Consider the following 24,114-nt stretch of genomic DNA (forward strand, 5'->3'; position numbering starts at 1 on the left):
GTTACCGCTCTTTATTAGAAACTTATATATACTTGTGGCGACGACGTTAAAACTCCTCGTCGTCTTACACGGTTCAACGAGGTTCGCGTGCTTTCTATATATTCCTTCCGTTCCTTACCCCCTTCGAATCGTTTCAAGCTTCAAAGACTCTCGAATCAATCTTTGCGACGAAGTCTCGATAGACGTACGGATTGTATGCAAACCAGAGATAATTGAGACGATCGAGCTCGACGTTTGTATATTGCGTGGAAATGTTGATTTATCCTTCGAAATGCCGTCTAAGTGGAATATCATTGATTCGTTGGCTGCTTCGCTCGAAGAGAACGATAGAGAAGAAGATGACGATGAAGAAGAGGAGGAGGAGGAGGAGGAGGAGGAGGAGGAGGAGGAGGAAGAAGAAGAAGAAGAAGGAAAAAGTAGAGAGAGCTTGCTATTGTGCTGCCTCTAAATTGAATTTTTTTCAATTCATTCCACTTCGCGGATGCCGAGAGAGGTTTCGAAGTCGATGGGTGTCTGCGCGCGACAGCGGTACCTGCTGGCCGTAAATTCTCATTATTTTTAAATTGGAAATGAGAAGTGTACGCGCGTGCTACGGAGAGAAAAAGAGAGGAAAGCGAAAAGGAAAAAGGGACGGAAAATACCTTGGTAAAAAGAGAAAACGAGGGTATATTATTCCGCGTAAACGCCTATTCTTACGTGAGAAGTGTCGAAGAAGTTAAGTTAATTACGTACCGACTTGTCGATAGCAGCTATCGTACGAAAAACGACGTAAAATGGAGAGGAGCAATTTGACAAGAAAGTTTTTGTTTCTGTAATTGGTCGTTTGAATTTTATCAGATTAAGCAATCTCGTCTTCTCAAAATTTTCTCTCCTGAGAAAACGATAACGTGAGACACTAAAGAATCAAATATTTATAAATACTTCGATTTAAAGGAATCATTCGGCATAAAATCGATATATACATAAATATAGATACATAGGTATAAATATTTAAAGAAGATAATAGAAACTAATTAAATTATCTACTTCATCGTTTACTTTCGATTATATCTAATTCCTGTTTTTGTGTATACTTTCGATTGTGGCGCTGTTTCTGTATTTTTTATCTACTATCCATTAAAATTTTATCGATACATATATTCTTATAAATTCATATCTGTCAATCACTTTGTCAATTTACTGACTCTACTTTGATCATGATATCGATTATTTAGATGCTACCTTGACAAGTGAGAAAATGTATTTCTTCGTAACATCCTTGCACATTTTCTAACTTAATTTTGTCCTACTCGATAAAATCATTCGCTCGATAACCTATGATGTATAATTGAGTAAGAAAGTTTTGAACATTTTTATAAATACCTGTTAATAAATTGCATGTTTCCTATATCGATTTATTATATTAAATACTGAATTTGTCCTTCAGATACAAAGAAAATCGTATGAATTATTAACTGAGAAATAACAAAGTTACCTGCTTACATAGTTGCCATCGTCGCTCCTGTTTATTTAGAGTTTCCTCATCTTCGTTAATGGAAATGGAATACACAATAATTATCACTGAATTCGGTAGAACGTGAAAAATACATCGATAATAAATTGAATCAACGTATTATCTATTACAAGCGAACGTCAAATTTGAATTACGATAGATATCTTTTGTAATCGATAGCATTGTTGTAATTACGATAGATATCGTTTTACGTAATTTTTTGCATTATTCTAAAATTAAAAATATATTGATAAAACCTAGAAGCGAATATCGCGTAGAGCTAAAAAGATCTCTCGTATAGATCGTTATAAAAAGATAAGCAAAGTTTTTCGTAGCAGCACTCACAATTTTCTTACATCGGGCAGCCATTTTTGGCGCGCGTTCGGACTTAAACGAAGCAAGCGTCACAGTGGTCGTTTTTCGAACTACTTGGTACTTTGGTCTTCACGTATAATTAGGTAAATTAGGTAAATGGAAAAGATCATTTACATAACATTATGTATAATACTAATGCTGGTTTATAATATAATTTCAAGTCGAGTATAATAACTTAATATATGCATGTAACGGCACGCACAAGGAATAGGCAAAATTAATGTTTATTCAATCAAGTACGTGACAATAGTTTGTATCGTGATATGAAGATATACAACAGATAGTTTCAGCTCTGTTTCATCTAAATAATTACCAATCGAAGATTGCAAGCACCGTGTATGAAAATGATTCGAGGAACCAAAACGAATGTAGTTAGCTATGTTTAAATATAACTGAAACTACGTTTTATATATCGAGAAATTATTCTCAAACAGATCTTTGCAGGTTCCGATGCGACAGATAAGTAGTCGAAATCTGTAAAGTATGATATTTTACCGTGTACAACGGAAGTTGTGGAGTATATTATATTATCAAACACTTAAATGGTAATATATATTTCCATTCCTTCATAACTATGGCACATTTAACTACCGTTCCACTATTACAGCAGAAAACGATCTTCCACTTTCACAGTAGTCCGAAAGAACACTTTCTCTTTTCGAACCGAAACGTTCATTCCCTTCGCGTGGGCGTTAAAACAGACTTCCACTTATGAATTTGTTATATTTTTTTTTTTTTGTTAGTATACTATCATTAAACCGCTCGCATGCAGAATCTCCGATTTCCAAAGAGCAATGACTCTAGATGTATGTAGGATAGCGTAAATGTAGTGTACCTACCGAACAACCGAAAGTTTTATTCGATCCGTAGCCTCGGTCGTCGAATAACATGTTTCCATTATTATATTTCTCTCGTAAATGTCGCCTATTAAGTCTCCAACGACTCGCCGAGTTCGCGAGTTTTGTACTAATAATTGATAGTGAAGACATCCCACGATACAATAACGGGATTAATTCAATGCGATTTGAATATATTCATATTGTCCAAGAAAGATCATACCACGAAGTTTAAACAACTCGAAGAATGCATTCTAGTTAATCGTCTGTAGGATGCATTTATAAGTATTAATGCAAGTGATTAGTACCATTAACATCGACTATACAATTATTGCTATGGAAGCAGTACGTCGATTCAGAGCCTCGATAAATTCAATTGAATTTTTTGCAGCCGCACAAGCGCGCGCCCGGAACGCACGTGTGTATATCATATATTGTCTTTATGTTATCTAGTCTATACGTACAGTTAAAATTAGAATAGTTTGCCCTTCCGTGCCATTTATGCATTACAAATTCAGTTGAATTCACCAACGACGCTGAAGTAGCGTAACTTATAACACATTATTATATATAAACAGCTTTTTATAACGCATAATCTTTCCTACTTGTGTATGTATGTGTGTATTCTTTTTTTCTCATTCCATTATATATATATACATTAGCGTGTCTAGCGGTAACTACAATTCGATAACAATTATACATTCTTATCGGCGTGACTCGTTTCGCAGTGTCCTTTCTCCTACTGCAAAACTCGCCTCCGTGGATAAAATATATACTTCATCGTTTGATATTTTACCCAATCCTCTGCATGTTCGACTAATTAACTACATTTTTATTGTCAATACATTCGGAGGATAACGTCGCTGCGCCTCGAATTTCTGCTGTCTTTGATACTTCCACCCTCCGAGATTAAATACCTATCTTCTTCGTGAAAAACGAGACGAGAAAGTAGAACGACGTTTTTATCGTTTCACTCGAATCCGCCGTTGTTGCATCTTTTCCTCATTTTATTGACAACACAGAAGACCGTAATGTAAACACGCGATAGAGATGGCGCAGGACAATCCGAATGAATCAACGAGTACCATCAATTAAAAGGCGAATTATTTCGTAATTGCTCGTATTGACTCCTGTATACCACGATCGTCGTCTCACTCCTTTATGATTTTTAAGCGGTCGTACTATAAGCTCATATCGAACCGCCTCTTTCATGTTTTAATGTTTTCTTGAATAAAGATTATGATCAATGTGTTGTTGTTGTTGTTGTTGTTGTTGTTGTTGTTGTTGTTGTTGTTGTTGTTGTTGTGTTGTTGTTGTTGTTGAAGTGATCTTGTATGTATAATCGCTTTATTACCTTACCATCCGTTCCATTTCGTCTTGCTAATGTGCGTACCTATAACCTGTGACCAGCACAGATGATCATGAATGTGTGTGGAGTCTGTGTGTATGCGTGTGTACGTGTATGTGTGCGCGCACGCGGGGGGCTTTCCTCTTTTTTTGTAGCACCTCGACCCTATACTTTATTTTTACCCATTAATCTCTCTCCCTCTCTCACTCACTCTTACATCCCTACATACATGCGAGCATACACCTGGAGAGCTTGCAATACGCTTAATTTTGCTTTCTTAACAAAGAGAGAAGAATTCATGGATGAATCGCAAATGCTAACTTCTTGCATGTTATTTCCGTGCTCGTCCATATGAATCGTATCCGGATTCGAATAAAGCGATACTCTCATAGCTGGTACCATTTCTTATCCTTGTACTTCAGCATCAGACCGTGTGCCGACGTTGAAAAGTTTTCAGCCTCGGACATCATGCGAGCCGTTCGTTCCTCGAGGTGCGACAACTTCTCTCCACGCTCCACTACCATGTGATGCGCCTGAGCAATTTCGCCGGTGATGCCTGTAACGCGTTCTCTCATATTTTCCGTGCCTGCATTCGGTCCAGGGATGTGTTTAGCCACTGTACGAGATGCACGACCACTCGATTCGCCGACTGAAACGTACCAATTCTCTCTCGGTTAAACTGTATAATTTAATTGTGACTTGATAAGAGCATAGAAAATGATTGTACCTACATTTTAATGAATTCTTAAATGGAATCACTAAAGAGTATTCTAGTTATCTTATAGCTAAACAGCTATAGTATTTTGGGATTTAAAGCTTTTAAATATATTATGTCTACCAAGCGTGCTGCGTGTAACATATTTCTCAGCGTAAGGCAAACATTTTGGAACAACTTATTACGTAAGCATAAAAGAAGAAAGATAAATAATATTTCGGAAGGAAATACTGAGTACAACTTACACAACTCTTCTCTATCGAGACTTCTCGAACCACCGCCGAACAGGCCCCTAAAGAAACTTTCCTTAGGTGGTTCCGGCATATCGTGACCGATAAACAAATCTCCCATCATTTCGGTCAATTCTCCGCTAAAAATGACAAGCTTCGTAATTTCGTACAATGCAATAATACGTGGACGAGTGTCCATAAACCGTCATCGAAATAAACTTGAATATTTATACGAGTAAAATAATTTCATTCGTTGCCCTACCAGAATTCGCTTGATATTGAAAACTTCTGTATCTCCGTAGGCGAGGACAGATACAGACCGTGGCCACGATTACTGAAGCAAAGAGTCTTCGCAATCCTGCAAAAGAAGACATTCGTACGGATTTTACCGTGACGTGCAGATTTATTCGTACCACTTTCTTTGTACATAGAAAATAAATGATAACAGGGCTGGATAATAAATGCGTTTAATGTGCGTTTGCATACATAGCATCAAGCTTCGCTGGGTGAATAGATTATTAGCTCGAAAAAGACGTTAGAAGGAAGGACGTAAATAATATGTATGTTGCTGATATGTGCTGAATGATCCATAACATTTAGAAAAAAAAAATAATGGGAAAAAGAATAAGTAACGCGGATAAGGCAGGATATATCACTATGTATCATTTAACATAGATTATTGGGAGATTTGTTATTTCATAAATGACTTACTGATCGGTATCGCCATTAACAAACAGTTGATGACCCCATATGGACAACATGGGGTCTACAATGCCGTGTTTTGTAGTCTGAAAACTGTTAGAGATTACAGAGACAGGAGGAAGGTAAGCAGCCGACCGTAACGAGCGTTAAAATAATTATTCATTAAATCGTCTGACAGAATATTTATAAAGCTGCCTGCCTAGATCTTCGAGCGCGAAAAAGAGTACGTGAAAAACCTTGCTCGCATGTTCCTCGATGCGCGATTTCTACATTCCCCAACGATATCATAATAATAAATGAAATGTAATTAACGTTGCTATACAATATGTATATATTATTTACATACATATATAGATGCGTTATCGACCTAAAAATGAAAGAATCTTTGAATTCTATAGAAGATGCGATTGTACGAAGATATAAACGGTGCGATAAGAGTGCTCGTATAAAAAAGTTCTACACAGGGCATGCCGTGAGTGTGTCGAGGATAAACGAGTGCTTTGATTAGTATCGTAGACGAGAAAATTCGCATGCCATATTAGTTTTCTTCTACTCCTCTATAATTCGAAATCATTGAGTAGATTCGTACATTCTACGAATGACATCGCCGATAGAACCGAAATATATTTTATCGCAGAGCATTGAAAATTCTTATTCGTTTGTAATAAACCATACATATATATATATGTATATATATCAAAGGATTTTGCATTGCAATTTATATTTAGCATAAAGCTTTATATGTATGTATATATTTTATAAATTCAAATAGCAATAATGCGTTTCGTCCGCACTATTCGATAAGAGCCAAGCCATATTTGAATTATGTATTATTCGACTGCATGCACCAATAAAATTCAATGTATATTACAAATATTTAAAATTTATATAAAACTCGAAGCAATTTTGGTGCAGCTTGAAGCTAAAGATTTGAAGTACTTTACAATCACGAGATAGTTGATAGAAAAATTTTTAATATAGCATCACTGCATCAAAGAGCATTGGAATAATCTGCTATAAAAATTTTAAAGAAGCATATAAAAGTATTTATACCGTGCGGATCTTACGATAGATCTTCGCAATGAAATCGCAACTATGAAGCTTTTTATACAATATAATTGTGTTATATTATATATCAATGTGTATCTGTATAAATAAATCTTGTTTCTATGCTGTCAAATATATTCATGAGCTTTGCTTAACCGACGAATTACCGCTTGATACGTATTAACTTTAGAAGTAACGTCCATTCGAAAGGAAAACATTGCTAGTAGGTTGATAACTATTTCATTAATAATAGCATAGTTAGTAGCCCAAATATAAATTTGTATAGCTATATAATAATAAATAATTATTATTACAATAAGTTTTTAAACGTAGAAGCGCGTATAAGTTAGTTGAAGAAAATCGATAAATTCTTGTAGCATTGCTACAATAGAATGACCATTAATAGGCAATCCGAAAAAAGATTAATATAACCAGACATTTTGCTTACCTCAAGTCTGTAAGCGGTAGAAAATCGACGTCTATGAGCGGCCTGAGACTAGGTAGACTATACGTAGATACGTGACCATTTGAGACGTAACATACTAGGCAGACATTATCTGAAAAATTCGATCTATTGTATTTCAATCTGTGGTCTGAATAAATTCTTAATAAATTATTCATCAAAGTGATGCGGAAAAAAGTATAGAAAAGAAACGTCTGCAAATAGAACGTTGTCGTGTGTCGTAATAAATAAAACTAATCTGAAAGACCGACTGTCATGTGTTAACCATTCAACAATGGTGGTTGAAACTAAAATACGACACCATGATGTTTCATTGAATAGAATTCAATTCCAACGAGGAGCAAACCGAGCGAGAAGTTCTTGTTACCTTTCAAAGTCGTAACCTCTGCCTTGATTACAATATGAGTCTCCGCCAATTGTTGTCTGTAGACGCAATCTTGAGAGGGTAAAGCCACGACCCTCGCTTGCTTCTCAGACGTCAAGACGACAAATTGCCGATCCTCGAAACCATCCCCGGTTGTAACTTGAGCGTTCAAGGACGGTGATAATCGGCTATTGCATTTTCCTTGGTTCTCTTTAACAAGCATCAAATACAGTTATCCGCTATTCTATTTCCCGTCAGAAACAGTATTCGATTCGTTCCGAACGAATGTTAACGCGCTAAATGTAACATGCCTCGCAAATAAACAACGTCGGCACTTTCACAGCTATTGATATTGACAATGATATTAAAATGATTTTACGATGTCAACGACTCGTAACGGATATAATATTTTAATTTCTTTTTATATAAGGATGAACGATCAATTGGAATAAAACGAAATAAAAATGAGTCATTCAACGTGATAAAAAACAAATTAATAACTATTGATCTTTACAAATAATATACAATATAAAACATTTGCGTTCTTATCTATTATTGAAAATCATATTCTTACTGTTACGTTCTTTTCCTCCGTCGACGTTCTCATCTTTCCAGGATTCGAAAGAATACGGTATCAGTGCGCCATTGCAATCCAAGAATGACATCGACAAGATGCAACCCTTCAACTTGAACGTCGATCCATCTGTTCGCCAAAAGAAAAAAAAAAAAAAAAGAAAAAAGAAATTAGAAACTGTCGTATGATTTTATAATTCGCATGAAATTTTACCATCTAGTCGTAATATATCTTACTACATGTCGAAACAACCACAGGATATGCGTGTCTTTCGCCTGGAACAGGTGGGTTGAATACGACGGTTTGTATGGACCCCAAAGATGTACCAACCCATAAAGTGGGTAAGGTGCTGGTATCTTGAAAGAAATTTCGGTATACACACGCATACGTATATATATATATATATATATATATATATATATATATACACACACATATATATATATATTACAATAAATTATTACTAGGTGTATAGTAAAATTGATTTACACACACACACATACACACGTAGAGAGAATAATTACAAAGCTCCTAGCACATTAAATCTTTGATAACGCATCAAGGGATAACTAATGGATTTGACAAGTTGACTTACCGCTTTTCTTCGTATAGGAGTCAGCGAACGTAAGGCAGCTAATGGTTTCCGTGGTGATGTTCTCAAGCGAAGACATGCTTGAGCTCCGTGATCGTTGGAAGGAACCGTCAAATTTGTCTATCCGGCCAGCGATCCCAAAAATAAACTGACGATTACATACAGAATGTGTAGTTTGTTTAATCTGTCTACAAGCGTCATGCACAACATACTACATATATACTTTCAACGCTTCGTACTTCAACGTGATCTTTTGATAATAATTAAATAATGTCTGCTTCTAATATTCATCGATTTTCGATAAATCATTTTACATCGAAACGTGAAATGATATAATCTACATTCATGACCACTGATTAGAACAAACAAAAGTTGAAATTATTCACTGTCTCGATGTAAATGGGTTTTAGCAAGAGATCGTACGTTCATAGAGACAGATTACGACGATGTTAAGACAAATACAATACAATAAATAACAATGATACAACAACGTTACAACAACGGGAGCGCCAGCTAAAACAACAACGATATCGACGCAATGTTCAAACGTTAAGGAACAGCGACAAGAACAGTAGCAAGAGCATTAGCAACGACAATAACAGCAACACAATACTACCATGACTTCTTAATTCGGCAATCGGCATCGTAACATCTTTCATCACATCGCATCACACTCATCGATCGATTCGTTAATATCTACTTAATATATGTATATATATGCTATATATATGCGTTCGTTAAATTCGCTACGGGAGGTTTTATCGGATGGAACACGTCATTCTGGTACTAAAAAATGACCAAAAAAAAATGAAAATCCTTGAGAATCCAAACTCCTCGAAATCCGAATGTTCGGACGTGTAGCGTGTTTCTTTTTTATTTTTTTTTATCGGAAGTACAAGCTCTACGAGTACACGCAGGATGATCGACCATCGATTACGGGCCAGCATAATAAAACGGCTAGGGATTAGCATCGAACGCAAGGTGATTCTTCGAAATACAGGCTTCGGATATATATATTACGATAAATGGAGAACCTATCTCAACGAGCACGTGCGCGAGTACTAAATACAGTCCTCGACTAGGTGCAGGCTTTCCTATCGATATCGAGCAGGTCAAGATTTTAAGGGTAATTTTGATTTTGGATTCGATGAGACTGAACTATCGTCCGCCGGCACAACTTTCTTACGATAGAAACTTATAAAAAATTTTCTTTGGACGAAGAATTTTGCTTCGGAAAAAGGAGAACGTCGACAATACGAACGTAGTAAAGCGCCGTGCGGTTCGTCGTTTTAATCTGCGGAATAAATTTATTCCGCTAATTCGATTCCCTTCCTTCCAAGTGTCTCTATCTTGTCCGTAATACCTATGTATACGTATTGGTATCTGTTTTGCTGAAAACACTAAAATACTATTCTTATGATATATTATCCAGGACGTTAGGTCAACACGACGAATTAAAAGTAATCACGGAACGGTGTCAGGATCGAGCCAAGATAGAAAGTTGTAATATATGCATCGAGGATGTCATGTAGGTTCTTTCTAACGATATCTTACACCAGCTAAAATTGTCGGATCTCGTTCGGTAAGAGATTCTACGAGATCTAATTATCGGGTTTCGACGCGTGCTCGGACAGTTCCGATTATAAATTGCTCAATCCTGTACCCGTTCCCAAGTCAAAGACTCGCTATTTGTACGCGTAAAGTTTCCTTATCTAAAAGTTCATTATCTCGTGACTAAAACGACACATATACACATACACGTTGACTTATTCGGAAAGTTTAATCGTCATTTTCAAATAGAAAATGTAGATATAGCAATAGATATACTGATATTTTCATGTAATTACATAAAAATCGCGTCTTTACATTTTCGTTGAAAATGAAAATTATTGAAAGCTTTTTGAACAAACCGATGTATGCGTGTGTATATATATATATATAAATTTTAAGGTAATTCCATTATAGTTAGCTCACTTCTTTCATTTTTCTACTTTATCTCTCGCCCCTCGATTTTCCTTCGTCTTCTCTTCGTCTCTAACGACAAGCGACGAAGCTCGCTTTGTCAATGAAACGCTCTGAAGAGTCCACCGTCGCGACCGAGATTAATTACTTAAGACTCGCTGAGAAAGCTACAAGATACGTATTCGTCTATTTTGAGCGGTACGAGAGAGAAAGAGAAAGAAAGGGAGAGATAGAGAGAGAGAGAGAGAGAGAGATAGAGAGAGAGAGAGAGAGAGAGAAAGCGCGAACTTATGTGTCGCTAACGTAACGTAACGTCATCGCGCAAACATACACATATGTACGATATGTATGTGGACAATGTACGTAAATATGGGATGCTGTGCGAAATGTCACGTACGGAAATGCAAGCGCGCGACATTATTTCGTAACGCCTCGTGAAATTCAACGCGTTCTTCTGGAAATTTATTCATTCTCTCGCTACTCTGCATTCGCGACAATGACGAAGAAAATCCGGAATCATCGAAACGATATGACATGCGAGAAATAAAAGAAAATATCTAATAGAGAAGAAATGTCTAATGGAGTTAATACATATGTGTTTAATAAAAAAAAAAAAAGGAATAAAAAAATAAATAAATAAATAAAAATAAGGATTTCATCGATCCTTCGTATTGCGAGTTGAACATTAAACGCTAGAATTATTGTGGACCTGAATCACCGGGTTAAGTGAGTTTCGGTAATAAATGCGAATATTCGAAAAGCTCGAAGGACAAAAGACATTTAACGCGAATCAATAAAGAGGTCTTGGAATTGGATGGCATACTTCTTTATGGTTCGCCGAGCGTGCAACTTGGAAATTTTACTGTAGACGTGTGCCCACTCGTTTAGCTTAGCTCGAATTCCCTCGAGACAAAAGGGACTCTCGCTGAAGACTCTTGTTGGAGTTTCGATCGAACTACGGATGTTATCTTATCGGATGGGAGAGATATATACATCTCTTCTCCCTCCGTTCGGTCTATACACGCGTGCGCGCGCACAAAGTGATACAGATCGATATCAATACGGTCCTATCCTACTATAGAAGGCTCCTTGTCACGGATCCACACCTTGAATACGCGATTGATTAAACGCAAAACGACGCCGATTACATTCCGCGTATATGAGAGTTAGAACAGATTGAAACGTCGATCCGATGCATATACAATAGCATCGTTTATCCGTTAAACGGACTAGATATGAACGGAGTGGATAAACTTCCTTGCTTATGCAAGATGCTAATTCGAGATACATGCTCTCGTCTTTCTAAGCTTCTAAAAAGTGTCTTCCACAGTTATTTACATTTTCGAGTGACACTTGAAGCTTGAATTAATTAAAGCCCATAAAAGAAGTGAGGCAACTCGAATGGTTTCTTAAAGATGTTATCTCGCTGTCGTAAAAGGAACGAAAAGGGAAAAGGAAAAAGGAAAAAAAAAAAACCGGAAAATTACCTTTAAAGTTGTTTGTTTCTCGTGCGAGCTCACTCGGAAACTTTTTCCTTCTTATTTTATATGTGCTTTACTTTATCGTCCCAGTTAGAGACAAACAAAAAGAAGAAAAGAAAAGGAAAAAGATCTTAAAATGATGCAAATAAATTGTTTTTCTTCAACTGATTGCCGTAATCGGTCAAACCTCTGCACTTTTCTCTGATTATGTTTATTCACGATATCATCTAATTAAGGATCTACGGTTTGTACAATTTACACACACACAAAGGCTCGTTTATGCACAACACTTCCATTTCCCCAAGACCTCACGCACTTGGAGCGGTCCAAAACGCGCGCGTGCAAGTATGTACTCGAGATGTTAACGTTAACAGCTACGTCAAAACAGTGTTTGTGCCTCCTATATTCTACATCCAGACAAGATACACCATTACGGATTATGCAATGTCAGACCACATCTATTATTAAATAATATAAACAAGCAATAGTTCGGTGAGTCGTCAAAGAGTGAAGGCAATTAATAAACGGAAAGAAAGATCATCGTTTTCGAAGGGTGCAAGTGCAACAGCTAAGTATATCTCAAGCGATTTATAACATGTGCCGCTTTGTTTAATTCTTTCATTTTTTATGTTCGTTCCCATCTAAAACAAGACTTCGCATGGCCGAGTAGACGAGTGTAATATGTAAGAGACGGTGGTAACAAAACAAGAAAAAAGGGTGCAGAGAGTATTAGAGCCACTAGAGAAAGAGAGAGAGAGAAAGAGAGAGAGAGAGAGAGAGAGAGAGAGAGAGAGAGAGAAAATACATTGACACTGACATCGGCATGAAAACCAGAGATACTATCAATCACAGACAATCAGGAAAGTGTAGGAAGAAGTAGATGTGTTCGCAGAAACGGCGTTGCTAGATCGAACGTTGAACGATAGACTCGTCGATGAACTTAGATTCTTCTTATCGTTTATCTTTTCGACAACGACGTTTGATCCGTTAAAAACTCTCTCGCTTAGAATGTATCCGAACAGGACAACGGAATGGACATAGCAACGCCGCGCATAAATGCTAACTGGCTTTTTCGACTAGTCTCAGAGATCCTCTGATAGTTTGTAGAAGAGATGCTGTTTCAAGGAGAGGAAAAGAAGATAGATTTAAGATCTAGAGAAGGAAAGAAAAATATAGGGAAGATGATCTTGTAAAGGAAAGTAGGAAGGTAGTAGATGGATTTAGGAAGAAGAAAATTAGCAGTAGCGAAGAGAAAAAAAGAGAGAGAGAGAGAGAGAGAGAGAGAGAGAGAGAGCAAGTAGATCATGTCTCTGTGATTGATGCAATCGACACATCATTAAAAACAATCGTTCTAGAAATGACGATACTACCGAGGCTGCTATATTGCCTGGTGTTGATCAGAATGTTCTGGTAGTTGGAAGAAGGCTGGTGTCCGGAAGACGAATAGCCACGCGCGTCGTTGCTACGCAGAACATGGGAGTGCGGGGAGGATGTCGTTGAGGAGGAACCGGCTCTGGCAGCGGCCCAGTAAGTATCCGCATCATAGTGGCTGGTTGTAGTCGTGCTCAAGCACTTCTGGAGCTTGCGTACGGCGGTCGTTCGCGATGGACGCGTTTCCGCGCTTTTACGAACAGCCATGCCGGTATTATTATGCTCGTCGTCAGCTGTGTTGATCACACCGCTGGTACGACGCGTGGCCAACGATCGAACAACGCTGCTACCACCACCTCCACCATCGCCACATCTACCGCCAATTCCAGCTCTATACTCGACGATACTACCACCACCACCACCACCACTACCACCACCTTCCTCGCTATCGTCAACACCCCGATTACCACCGAGAGTTTCGCTAACGCTCGAAGCATTATTCTGGTTGCTATCGCTCTCACCCTTACCACTGCTACCACCAACATTCCCAGCACTGCCAACCGCGTTTCTTCCAGTTACCAGCGATACGTACATCTCGTTCATCTATAAATCATTCATGCGTCAAATGTGACAGGGAACATAAAAGTAATAGAACGATCACTAGCTCGTTATACCAGCTATTCTCTCCTATATAATCTGCAAAAGTCGTTCGTGGATAGGAATCCATTTTCATTTATTTCCGATATCAGTATTTGTATTTAAGTCTATCTTAATAGTAAGTATAGATTTAAATCGACTATCGACCTAATATTCCTTTGCAAACTGAGCAGAAATCAGAAATAACGGACGTGATATATAATTTTGTATTATGGTCGTTATCGAATATTTTTTTCATCCTTTCGAAAATAATTCGCAAAAAGTTGTACGTTACATCGTTTTCTATATTCTAAATCAATGTGATTTAAAATGAAATTTGCAAAAAAGCTAAACCAGTGACCATGCGGAAACGTCGATGCGAGTCTCATCCGCGAACGACCTTGCACTTTTATTCGCTGCTACATGAAAAAAGAAAAAACAACCTGGAACGACGCCTCTCAAAAATCTGCGCTAAAAACTTGTTGAAATCTTCCAGTGTTGTAAAAAATCACTTTTCATCGACCACATGAATTCATTAGCATTTGTAAACGATTATATTATGATCTCACCTTAAAATTGCTTGCCTCGCCTCTTTAAACATTAAGCATATTTTGTATAAATAAATATCATTATCTTATCAATCTTAAAACTTGTTCGTAAAATAATTACAAAAATATACCGTAATATTTCAGGTTAATTCTCCCGTTTTAACATATTCATGTTGATTTATATCGTTGCGACAAAAATATAAATTATATTCTCCGAAGAGATTTATAAAGAATGCAAAGAAAAAAGAGAGAGAGAGAGAGAGAGAAAGAGAGAGAAAATAAGATTAAAAAAAAAACCTCGTGTAGAGATCGATTTTCCAGAATTATTTCCAACAATGATGGAAACATAAGATGCTTCAAATAATAATCCGACGCCATTAATCTAAACATTATGCAGTAATAACAGATTTTCTTTGGCTGAAAGAATTTCAAAATTATTATCAAACACGACCTTATTCTCAAATAACAAAAGAATATTCTTTTATAACGATGTTACGAGGATAATCGAACTTTAATCGATTATTCAAATTTAACGATCTACTATCCGATATCATTCCCACTTGATTATTACCAGAAAAGGATAAAAATAAAATGATGATTAGGATGTAAACGAAATTGCATAGGGCAAACATATAATTATAGGTCAGCAAACGTAAAGCAAACGCACATCTATCGAACGAAGCTTCAAAAATAAAACGAAAAAAACAAACCATGTGACCTCATTAAAATAATTATTATTATGATGATTTGACTCGAAATTAGAAATTAAATATAGGATTTCTCGTGAACATGTTCTTTTTTGCTCGGATATTTCTGACAACCATACTACGATCGAATATATCAAATATAAAGCTAGAAGGAAAAACATGCGCGCGGAATATAAAAAAAAAAACCCCATGCAATAATATTAACATGACTTTTGCCAACATCTACAATAAAACTTTACGCTACGAAAATGTTTTGTGAGAATGACATCGTGTAATCAACAATAATTCTGATCTTGCTTATACTGTTGACGATAACAACCTAAAGAAAATGAAAACAATATAATTCGTATGTTTTTTTCAATTAATTCATGATTAATTATACATTCATTAAACATCGAGAAGAAGAAGAAGAACACGACCCAGAACTTACCGAATAAATTAATTGTTACGACTTCTGCAATGTATCTACCATAGTCAGCTAAACTTCGCTTTAAATTTTAAAGAGGAATAAACTTGTCCCCTACTATCGAATGCCCTTAAACTCGGACCTCAAAGATCAAAAAATTTAACATGAGAAGGCCTTCGAAGAATCTACTAACAATTATGTATATCGATCGTTTTAAGAAAAAACGTGCTTTCCTTTAAAAGGAAAAGAAGGAAGAAGAGAAAAGCTTGAATATCGATCGATTGAGGAGCACCTTCCTAGGTCGAGCGTACGATCGTTTTCCCACTTTGTAACGACCACCTTGTGAAATACACATCGATACGTACTATACAGTCTTCTCTATAGCAGTCAGTCAATGTAGGCCAGGAAAAGCCAACAAAAGTAATCCACAAAGCACCCTGTCAACCATAACTTACACAGTCGATTGCTCGCAGTAACGTTCGGACTATATCGTTATGTACATGTGACACGTGTATATAAGTATATATTCAAAAAATAAAATACAAAAATACACGCGAGTGGGACAAGTCGACATTTCGTCGTTTAATCAATGATGCTGTGACGTCGTGTTATTATCATTACTATTGCTAATGCGTGCAAACCATTTAAAAGATATCTCGAAAAGCTTTGAAAAGCGACGCTGTACCGAGAGAAAGGTGCTCGTGTGTAATTGTACATACATTGTGATATATATATATGTGTATATATATATATATAAATATATATATATCGCACATATAGAATTATATACAATTTATATATATATTGAACATATACAATTATATACAATTTATATATATATATATTGCATATATACAATTATATACAATTTTTATATATATATATATATATGTATACAATATAAAAAAGCAGAGTGAGAATAAAACATATTGTCATAGAACGAAATGGAATTTTCGTGTCATTTTTAAGAGTCCGTTCGTCGATCGGCTACATATCGTGACATTCGATGTTTCTTCACCGAAAGAATTTTATTCGTGATCTTTTTAAACTTTAACAATATACCTATGCTACTGTGAACACTCGTTCGAGCACTTGAATGAATTCGATCGATAATGATCGCGAAACTCTTCCTCGATTGTACGTCGATCGACTTATTAATAAAGATAAATGAAAAAGCTATGATCCTCGATCGTAATTCATACGCAATAATTAAATTATATACGAGGGAAGTGTTGTGACAAATGGTGCAGTTATACAAAGTGCTTCTTTGAGAAAGTCGAACACAAAAGCGCGTCAATCGTCGTACTTTTCTCTCGGTGATAAGACAACTGCGAAATATTTAATGAAAAATCTTCTTCGGTGTTACCTGAATCGAGCTTGCTGTCGGGGAAGACCGCAAAACTGATTTGAACCTGAAAAAGTGGTTAGAGTAGAATCTCCTCACACCGTTTACCGAAACGATGAACGGTCAGAGATAAACCGCTGACATTTCTTTTTTCTTTTATTTATTTATTTTTTTTTTCTTTTTTTTTTCTTTTATCTTTTTTCTATTTTTTTTTTTTGGCATTATACGACGCTTAAATACGATAGAATGCAAAAAATTTTTAAACTGTCGTCCTTCGATTGTATATGCACGTATGTGTGTGTGTGTATATATATATATGTGTGATGTTACATCCACAAAAATGTTCTGACGTCTTTGGTTCGAGATAAAGCTTCGAACTTTCATGGAAAGAGGATTTTTCAAATGAAACGAAACATTTTAAGATATCAATAACCTATGTGCGCAAGGACGAATAATACAATAAAATTCCTATCCAAAAAAAGTGGTGCAAATTCTAAGTTAAAACATTTCAACTATGCATTCCATACTCATGGGTCGTGCCATAAGGTTCGGACTACAAGAGCATAATCGAACTTGTTTATCCAAGCAGGAGAACATATGGATTGCTAGTCAAAAAAATTTTATATACAGGCTGACCGAGCAATGTATTAATATGTATATATATATATATATGTGTGTGTAGAAAAAAAATTTATATATATATATATATATAGAGAAAATGGAAAAGTCATATTTTTAAAAATCCATACCAAATAAGTTCAGTTTTCTGTTCGATCTCGGATGAGATTTTAACTTGACGATTTTGAATCCAAGTATCATAGCACCGTTCGTATCATAGTACTATGATACGCGATATCATAGTACGAAAAGGATACTTTTCAACGTTGCCTCGATTCCGACGATGATACCGATTATTCGTTATTTGTAATAGCATATTTTTTTAACAGATACCCATCCCTTTCATTCTCTCTCATTCTCCTTTTTTCATAATGTAGTATAAAAGAATTTTTATCCATCGATAAATAAATAGAAATTTTATTTATCAGTACGTACGTTCAATTTGCATAAGATTTTTCCCAGTTCGTTGCTATACATTCTGTAGAGCTTCGTGTGAGAAAAAAAGGAAAGCTATAACAGGGTCAATACAAAGAAAGATCCCCTGCTGTCTTGTATTCAAATAACAATAACAACATTTGCATCCCTTTTTCATCTTTTGTCGATTCAAAAGAATGGCAAGACGAAAAATAAAATAAATGACTCGTAGAAAGTCTAGTAAATAACAAACGAGTGAGTCTCGTGTTATACGCGCCTCCGTACAGACACTCTTATATTTTATGCATTTTCTTTATAAATTTTTTTTTTTTTTTTTCTTTTATACATTTCCTTTTAGTGTAAATGTTTGAATACCCTGATAACATACATTCGCTACTCGATAGGAATTCATTCGTAAGACGAAACAATATACATATTTCTATAAGAACATTTTTAGTATAAGTACGATGAGGAGTTTCATGTACGAATAAATTTGCTCGGTAAAACGAAAGAAACCAAAGGAAGAAACGATTGAAGAAACGAAAGAAAACTTAGGCATCCTCTCGATGAAGAAATCGACGTTTCCTGAAGAATTACGTTTTATCTTCCTCCAGAAAATATACCATTTCTTTGCTTTTATCCGATTCGGATCAAAATCATCTTTGTTAATAATAAAAAAAAAAAAAAATACGGCGTTTAATTTATACCCGATATAAAAAAGATCGAGAAATATATACGATCCTATAAAATTTATAAGAAAAAGTAAGTTTTTAAAGAATTCCACAACGAAAAAGTTACGACAGGTAAATGAATGTATTTATAAGAAAATCCATTTCTTTGAACTATATCGAAGTTATTTAGAAAATATTTCTCTCAAGATCCTTCTTCATTAATCGATAAAATAAAATTCTAATGCATGAAATAAGAAAACGAGTTTTAAAGTATCAGCGTTAATCTTGGGTAAACACGTCGGATAAACTTTCTCAAGATTACCAACGATGTATCCTCAACTTTTTTTAAATATTTCGTTTAGACATTTCAATGACAATCAATTAATGTTTCAATCTATAAAGAAATTCTTAGATGGTAGGCCAACTATTCGCAAGATTTCAATGCGATTAGAGAATCGTAATCTAACATCAAAATATCCTATCATTCCTATAAATAATCGTGATCTGAAATTCTACAGTTCCCTGTAGAAGTCCTTATATGTATACATAAAAAGAAAATATTTGTTCGTGTTTAGAAAAATTACAAAGAATCGACTTTCTCATAATGGCGATACGAGAAATAGAAGAGAATATTAAAAACGGACCATACATTGGTATTATAAAGTCCCGCGTTATGATCGCATAAATTCTCAAAAGATGATGCGTCATATAAGACTTCTATCTCATGCGTTTCTACGGGCATCCTATGCATTTCCATTAACACCGAAAGTACAAAGTATGTAACGAAAGGAAGCGCAGAGAAGGATGGAGAGGAGAGAGGAAGGAGAGGATCAAAAAAGTCAAAAGAAAAAAAAGAAAATGAATAGTAAGAAGATTGAAACGAAAAAAGAAAAAAAGGATAAGAGAGACGAAAGGAAAGATGAAATTAAAAATGGAAAAGGCTTACAGAGGCGGATCGCTTAATCTTAGAAACTCATATAACCTAGAATTTAAAAAAGCTTTCTTAGAGAGGATTCGTCCTTTTCCGAAAAATATATCGAGTAACTTATGGTCCAAGTAAGTACATGAACTCGTTCTTCCGATTATTCGACGTGAAACACAATACTGAAAAGTAGACGATGAGAAAATATCGATCGGCTACGATAGAACGTTACTATCCGCCGCTGAATATAGAAGAAAAGAGGAAAAAAGAAGAAAAAAAAAAAGAAGAAGAAGAAGAAGAAAGAAAATGGGGCAGAAAAGCGTATCGAGGATTAGCATAGCCTTCCGTGTAACATTAGTTTAACTCAAACAAATCGCCGCCGGCTGACTTCCTTCTCTAATCCGCGCTAGTACTGCCAATGCGGTGTACATTTTTTACGTATGTACATATTTCTATTTTTTTTTTTTTTTGTTTTTTTTTTGGAAGAGAATACATAGAATAACGGATATAGTTATTGACGAGTACGTGAAGATGTTCACTTTAGATCTCACATATTCGATAAAAGTTGAACAACACTTCACGGATATATTTCCGTGCTCGTTATAAATCGGTTTATTTGCTAAACGATACATATCATGGCTCTACCGAAGCAGTGCTTACTAAAATTGCCAGTGAAACATGCTATCTCATTCGAAACGCATACTCGGTGCGTCTAAAACGTTGAACGACGCGCACCGAATAGATACACACCGTATTTATAATCGAACGTATCCTTTCAACCCAATGCACCGGCAAACTTTTAAACTAGAGAGAACGTGCTAGCGGCACATCGTGCAATTACGGTGTTCCATTGGTGCATACGATCGATGCAGTCGATCTACTTTGACTCTTATGATGTTCTCGTAACTATATATACTCATTCTCCCGTATCCCTATTATTAAAAGAATTTTAATTGACTCATATTCGAGATTCGCGATCAAATGGCCAACGACCGTATCCGTTACCCTGATCAAACATTCCAAGAATCGATTTTTATCTTTTCGAAAATCGTTCGTCTCTCATTTATTGATATCAGAGAAAATAGTATTTCAAACGCAAACCGAATCGATTAGAGAAAATAATTTAACCTCTAGCCGGAGACATTTCTATTTTAGAGAGTATATGCCGAGAAATAAATAGATATCGTTAATTTTATAACGTCTAACGTCAAAGATCGACCATTAGAAAACCAAATAAAATCGTTTCGTCTCCGACGAAAGGTAGGTATGTTAAAAGAAAAACAAGGAGCTGGGGCCACCGTGTTAGCAGTAACGATTCGCGCATATTGTTATCGCACGTGAGCGTTAATTGATAGAAATTAGTTAAACACGTGCTTCTCGTTAAGAAAGATATTAGGCTTTCTCGTTATTAGTACGACGCGCAGCCTCACACATTCACACACTCGTTCGCCAACACATTCAATCACAATGCAGTAATCTCTAATACGATTAACCGTTAATCTCTAAAAAGGCCACACGAGCAACACAACACTCTTCTCTATTTGTAAGATTAAAACACTTACTGAATCTTCTTATAAGATTTCCAGTGAAGGAGTCTGCGACAGGTGCCGTGTTATCCTCGCATCTTAGGTCACAAACGGTCGATCCATCGGTTTTCTGGTATTTCAGATTAGGCACGGAAAGTAGACGTCCCTCTCTCTTACTCTGTATCCCCATCACTATCCTCTTCAATCGTGGCTTTCGATCGTTCTCATGCAAGGACAATTCTAAAGGTCTCGCGGCCATCGTGCTCGTAACGTTCGCCACGTGAGTTCTTTCCACGGATTCGTTACGTTCAACTCCTCCGCTTTGTCTCTCTGTTTCGGCATCTGCGTTCTTCGTATCATGAGGACAAGAAGCTTGAGGACTCTCGCGAGCCAAGGGATTCGCACAGGAGGCCGACTCGTCCTCCTCAGTCTCAAGACTTTCGACCGGCGAAAGGACTCTCGAGGACTCATTGACGTTGCAATAAAAAACGGAAGAACTCTTCTGAGGGGCGCTCTCGCTGCCTACCTGCTGCAAAATGGGGTACTCGTATGAACTTTCGGTCGATCGACCCGTTACGACTGAACTCGCCTAAAGTAGTAACGACCACCAGCTCGCAGGTAGCTATATCGGTACGTATATGGATAGAAAGACACGCGTGTGTGTCTGACATAGAGTAGCGGCCCACTTTGCACCGCTTCCTTTCGGCAGCTAGTTAGAAGATCCCGAGAATGAATTGACACGTGCCGCGAAGAAGGTCAAGATAATTGACAGCGACGACCTTGAGAAGAAGACGCTTCGGAAATTGGATAGAGAGAAAGCGGAGAGAAGAAAAAATAGAAAAGAAAGAGAGAGAGAATCAAAGAGAATCAAAGAGAAAAATCGAACGGAGAAAAGAAGACGAAGATACGTCCGATAACACGATTTCCCGATATGTAAGCGCATCTTAAAAAGAACATACAAGTACCCCATTCTGAGATGACACCAAGGACGACGCAAACGTATTCTTTATCTTGAGATCGACCTTGCTGAGCTGTCGCTTCAGACGAAATCCCTTCCAACCGTGATTCTTCGGGCTGTCTTCGCCGTTCGACGCGGTTGAACTTCCAGAGACGAGCTTGGCCGCCGAGCCCTCGCTCGTCGATTCCTCGCTCGATTTTTCAACATTGCTTCCGACCGGACAACTCGGATCGCGTGGCGATGCACGCTGACACTGAGAATGTTGTTGCTGTTGATGATGATGATGTGTTTCTGGTAGCAGCATCGTTAATATCGGCTCGTTCTCCCTCGTCGCTTCCGGCTGAGTCTGATGGATTCAACATGTTGGGCTTTGCACAATCAATCGGTTCATTAGGTACAAAAAACAGAACATTCGTTCTACGACTAAAAGCAGGCACAATCCAATCGTATTATGTGTAGCGCGGCTCTCTTATCGCTGCCATTAAATTAAACACGCTCGCCGGCTGATTTCAACGAGAAGGCCGCACCGATTTGGACCCGAGAATTGAAAAGTATGCTCGTATCAAGGTACTTTCTTATACTCGACGTGTGCTAGCGATAATCGCTGACCAACGCGATAACATGTTCTTTCTCGTGTATAGTTTTCACATCACGCTTTCGGCTATCGGTTATGATTAATTTTTCATTTCCCTTTCTTTAGTCTCTTTCAACACTCCATCGAAAAAGCCTACGACTATTGTGTTTTAAATTGCATACTGCATTTTCGTGCTCGTTTTAATACACGTTTTGTCGAGATAACAGTTTGTACATTATTCAATAATGAAAAAAAGAATTCGAAGTAACACTCGATTCGATGCATCTTTCTTTCTTTCTTTTCTATTCAATCACCTCCGTTGATGAGAAAAAAAGAAAATTGTCGTTTTCGAGCATAATCGTTTGCTACGTCTTCGAAACACCACACACATGTCACTTAACACACTGAAAGCCGCGTGAAATTCCTACGGACTTCTATCAGAATTAATATAATGAGTGAAGATTTTTAATTATAATAATATATAAGATTTGTAATCGCTAATCGGTATGTGTTAATGTTTCAACGATTTAATATAGAAAATTATGAGAAGTGCAATAATTCGAGCCTAACGTTTTTTAAATGAAAATAATATTGCAGAAACGTGGTCACTTGTCACTTCCCAGTTTCGATAAGGAATTTGCGATATCTAGATAAGACCATGAGCTAAGAATATTTGAATAATAAATTCTGCGAGACGAGGTTTCTGATTAGAATAATTGCTTAAGATGCTCGTAAAATTTTCTATAGCACTAGACATCGACGTAGTGATAAAGAATTATTCTAGGTTCTTCGAATATACGTATCCCCATTACGGAAAGCAATACAGCTTCGTTTCTCGAATAGAAATTTCAATTTAGCTTCTAAATAGTTTGAAATATTAGATTATATAGGAGTCGTCGTACGACCCGATATAAAATACCCAAGAAGTGATCTAACGAAATTACATGTAGTATCTATCTTGAGAGTAACTTTAAAACATCTCTGATATATAATCGCATTTCAAAGAGGATGTCTATTTTTTCCCTTTATTTATCAACTAAGCATGACTCAAGACAGTACACAAAAAGGGTTCAAAATGAATATTTATACATTTCGTGTGTTCTATGTATCTGCGTTTAAGGTGTATCATGAAAGTAATTAATTTAATCGTTTTCATTGACGAACAAGAAATAATAACGAATATATTTTGAATGAACTAATGAGTTTTGCAAAAATTAACATCTACCTACACGAACTA

The 24,114-nt window shown here is 36.4% G+C and overlaps 1 protein-coding gene across 16 annotated transcripts in view; it reads right to left on the reverse strand.

The window, feature by feature from the left end:
- Positions 1–1,373: 1,373 nt before the first annotated feature.
- LOC122628803 (syntaxin-binding protein 5) overlaps positions 1,374–24,114 on the reverse strand; it is a 49,753-nt gene continuing 27,012 nt past the window's right edge. For 2 of the 16 annotated variants that reach the window (XM_043811451.1, XM_043811460.1), the window contains 11 exons: positions 22,305–22,649; positions 21,382–21,874; positions 8,742–8,867; positions 8,383–8,502; positions 8,147–8,275; positions 7,576–7,782; positions 7,194–7,302; positions 5,708–5,791; positions 5,259–5,354; positions 5,012–5,136; positions 1,374–4,700 (listed from right to left, as the gene is read on the reverse strand). In XM_043811451.1, coding sequence (XP_043667386.1) covers positions 4,438–4,700; positions 5,012–5,136; positions 5,259–5,354; positions 5,708–5,791; positions 7,194–7,302; positions 7,576–7,782; positions 8,147–8,275; positions 8,383–8,502; positions 8,742–8,867; positions 21,382–21,874; positions 22,305–22,649 — 2,097 coding nt within the window. In that variant the 3' untranslated portion in view covers positions 1,374–4,437. Of the gene's footprint in view, positions 4,701–5,011; positions 5,137–5,258; positions 5,355–5,707; positions 5,792–7,193; positions 7,303–7,575; positions 7,783–8,146; positions 8,276–8,382; positions 8,503–8,741; positions 8,887–13,551; positions 14,156–17,215; positions 17,262–21,381; positions 21,875–22,304; positions 22,650–24,114 lie in introns of all 16 variants that reach the window. The other 14 variants (XM_043811458.1, XM_043811457.1, XM_043811466.1 and 11 more) reach the window with 10 other exon arrangements.

This window comes from Vespula pensylvanica, chromosome 4, assembly GCF_014466175.1.
Source record: "Vespula pensylvanica isolate Volc-1 chromosome 4, ASM1446617v1, whole genome shotgun sequence".
Classification (NCBI taxonomy): domain Eukaryota; kingdom Metazoa; phylum Arthropoda; class Insecta; order Hymenoptera; family Vespidae; genus Vespula; species Vespula pensylvanica.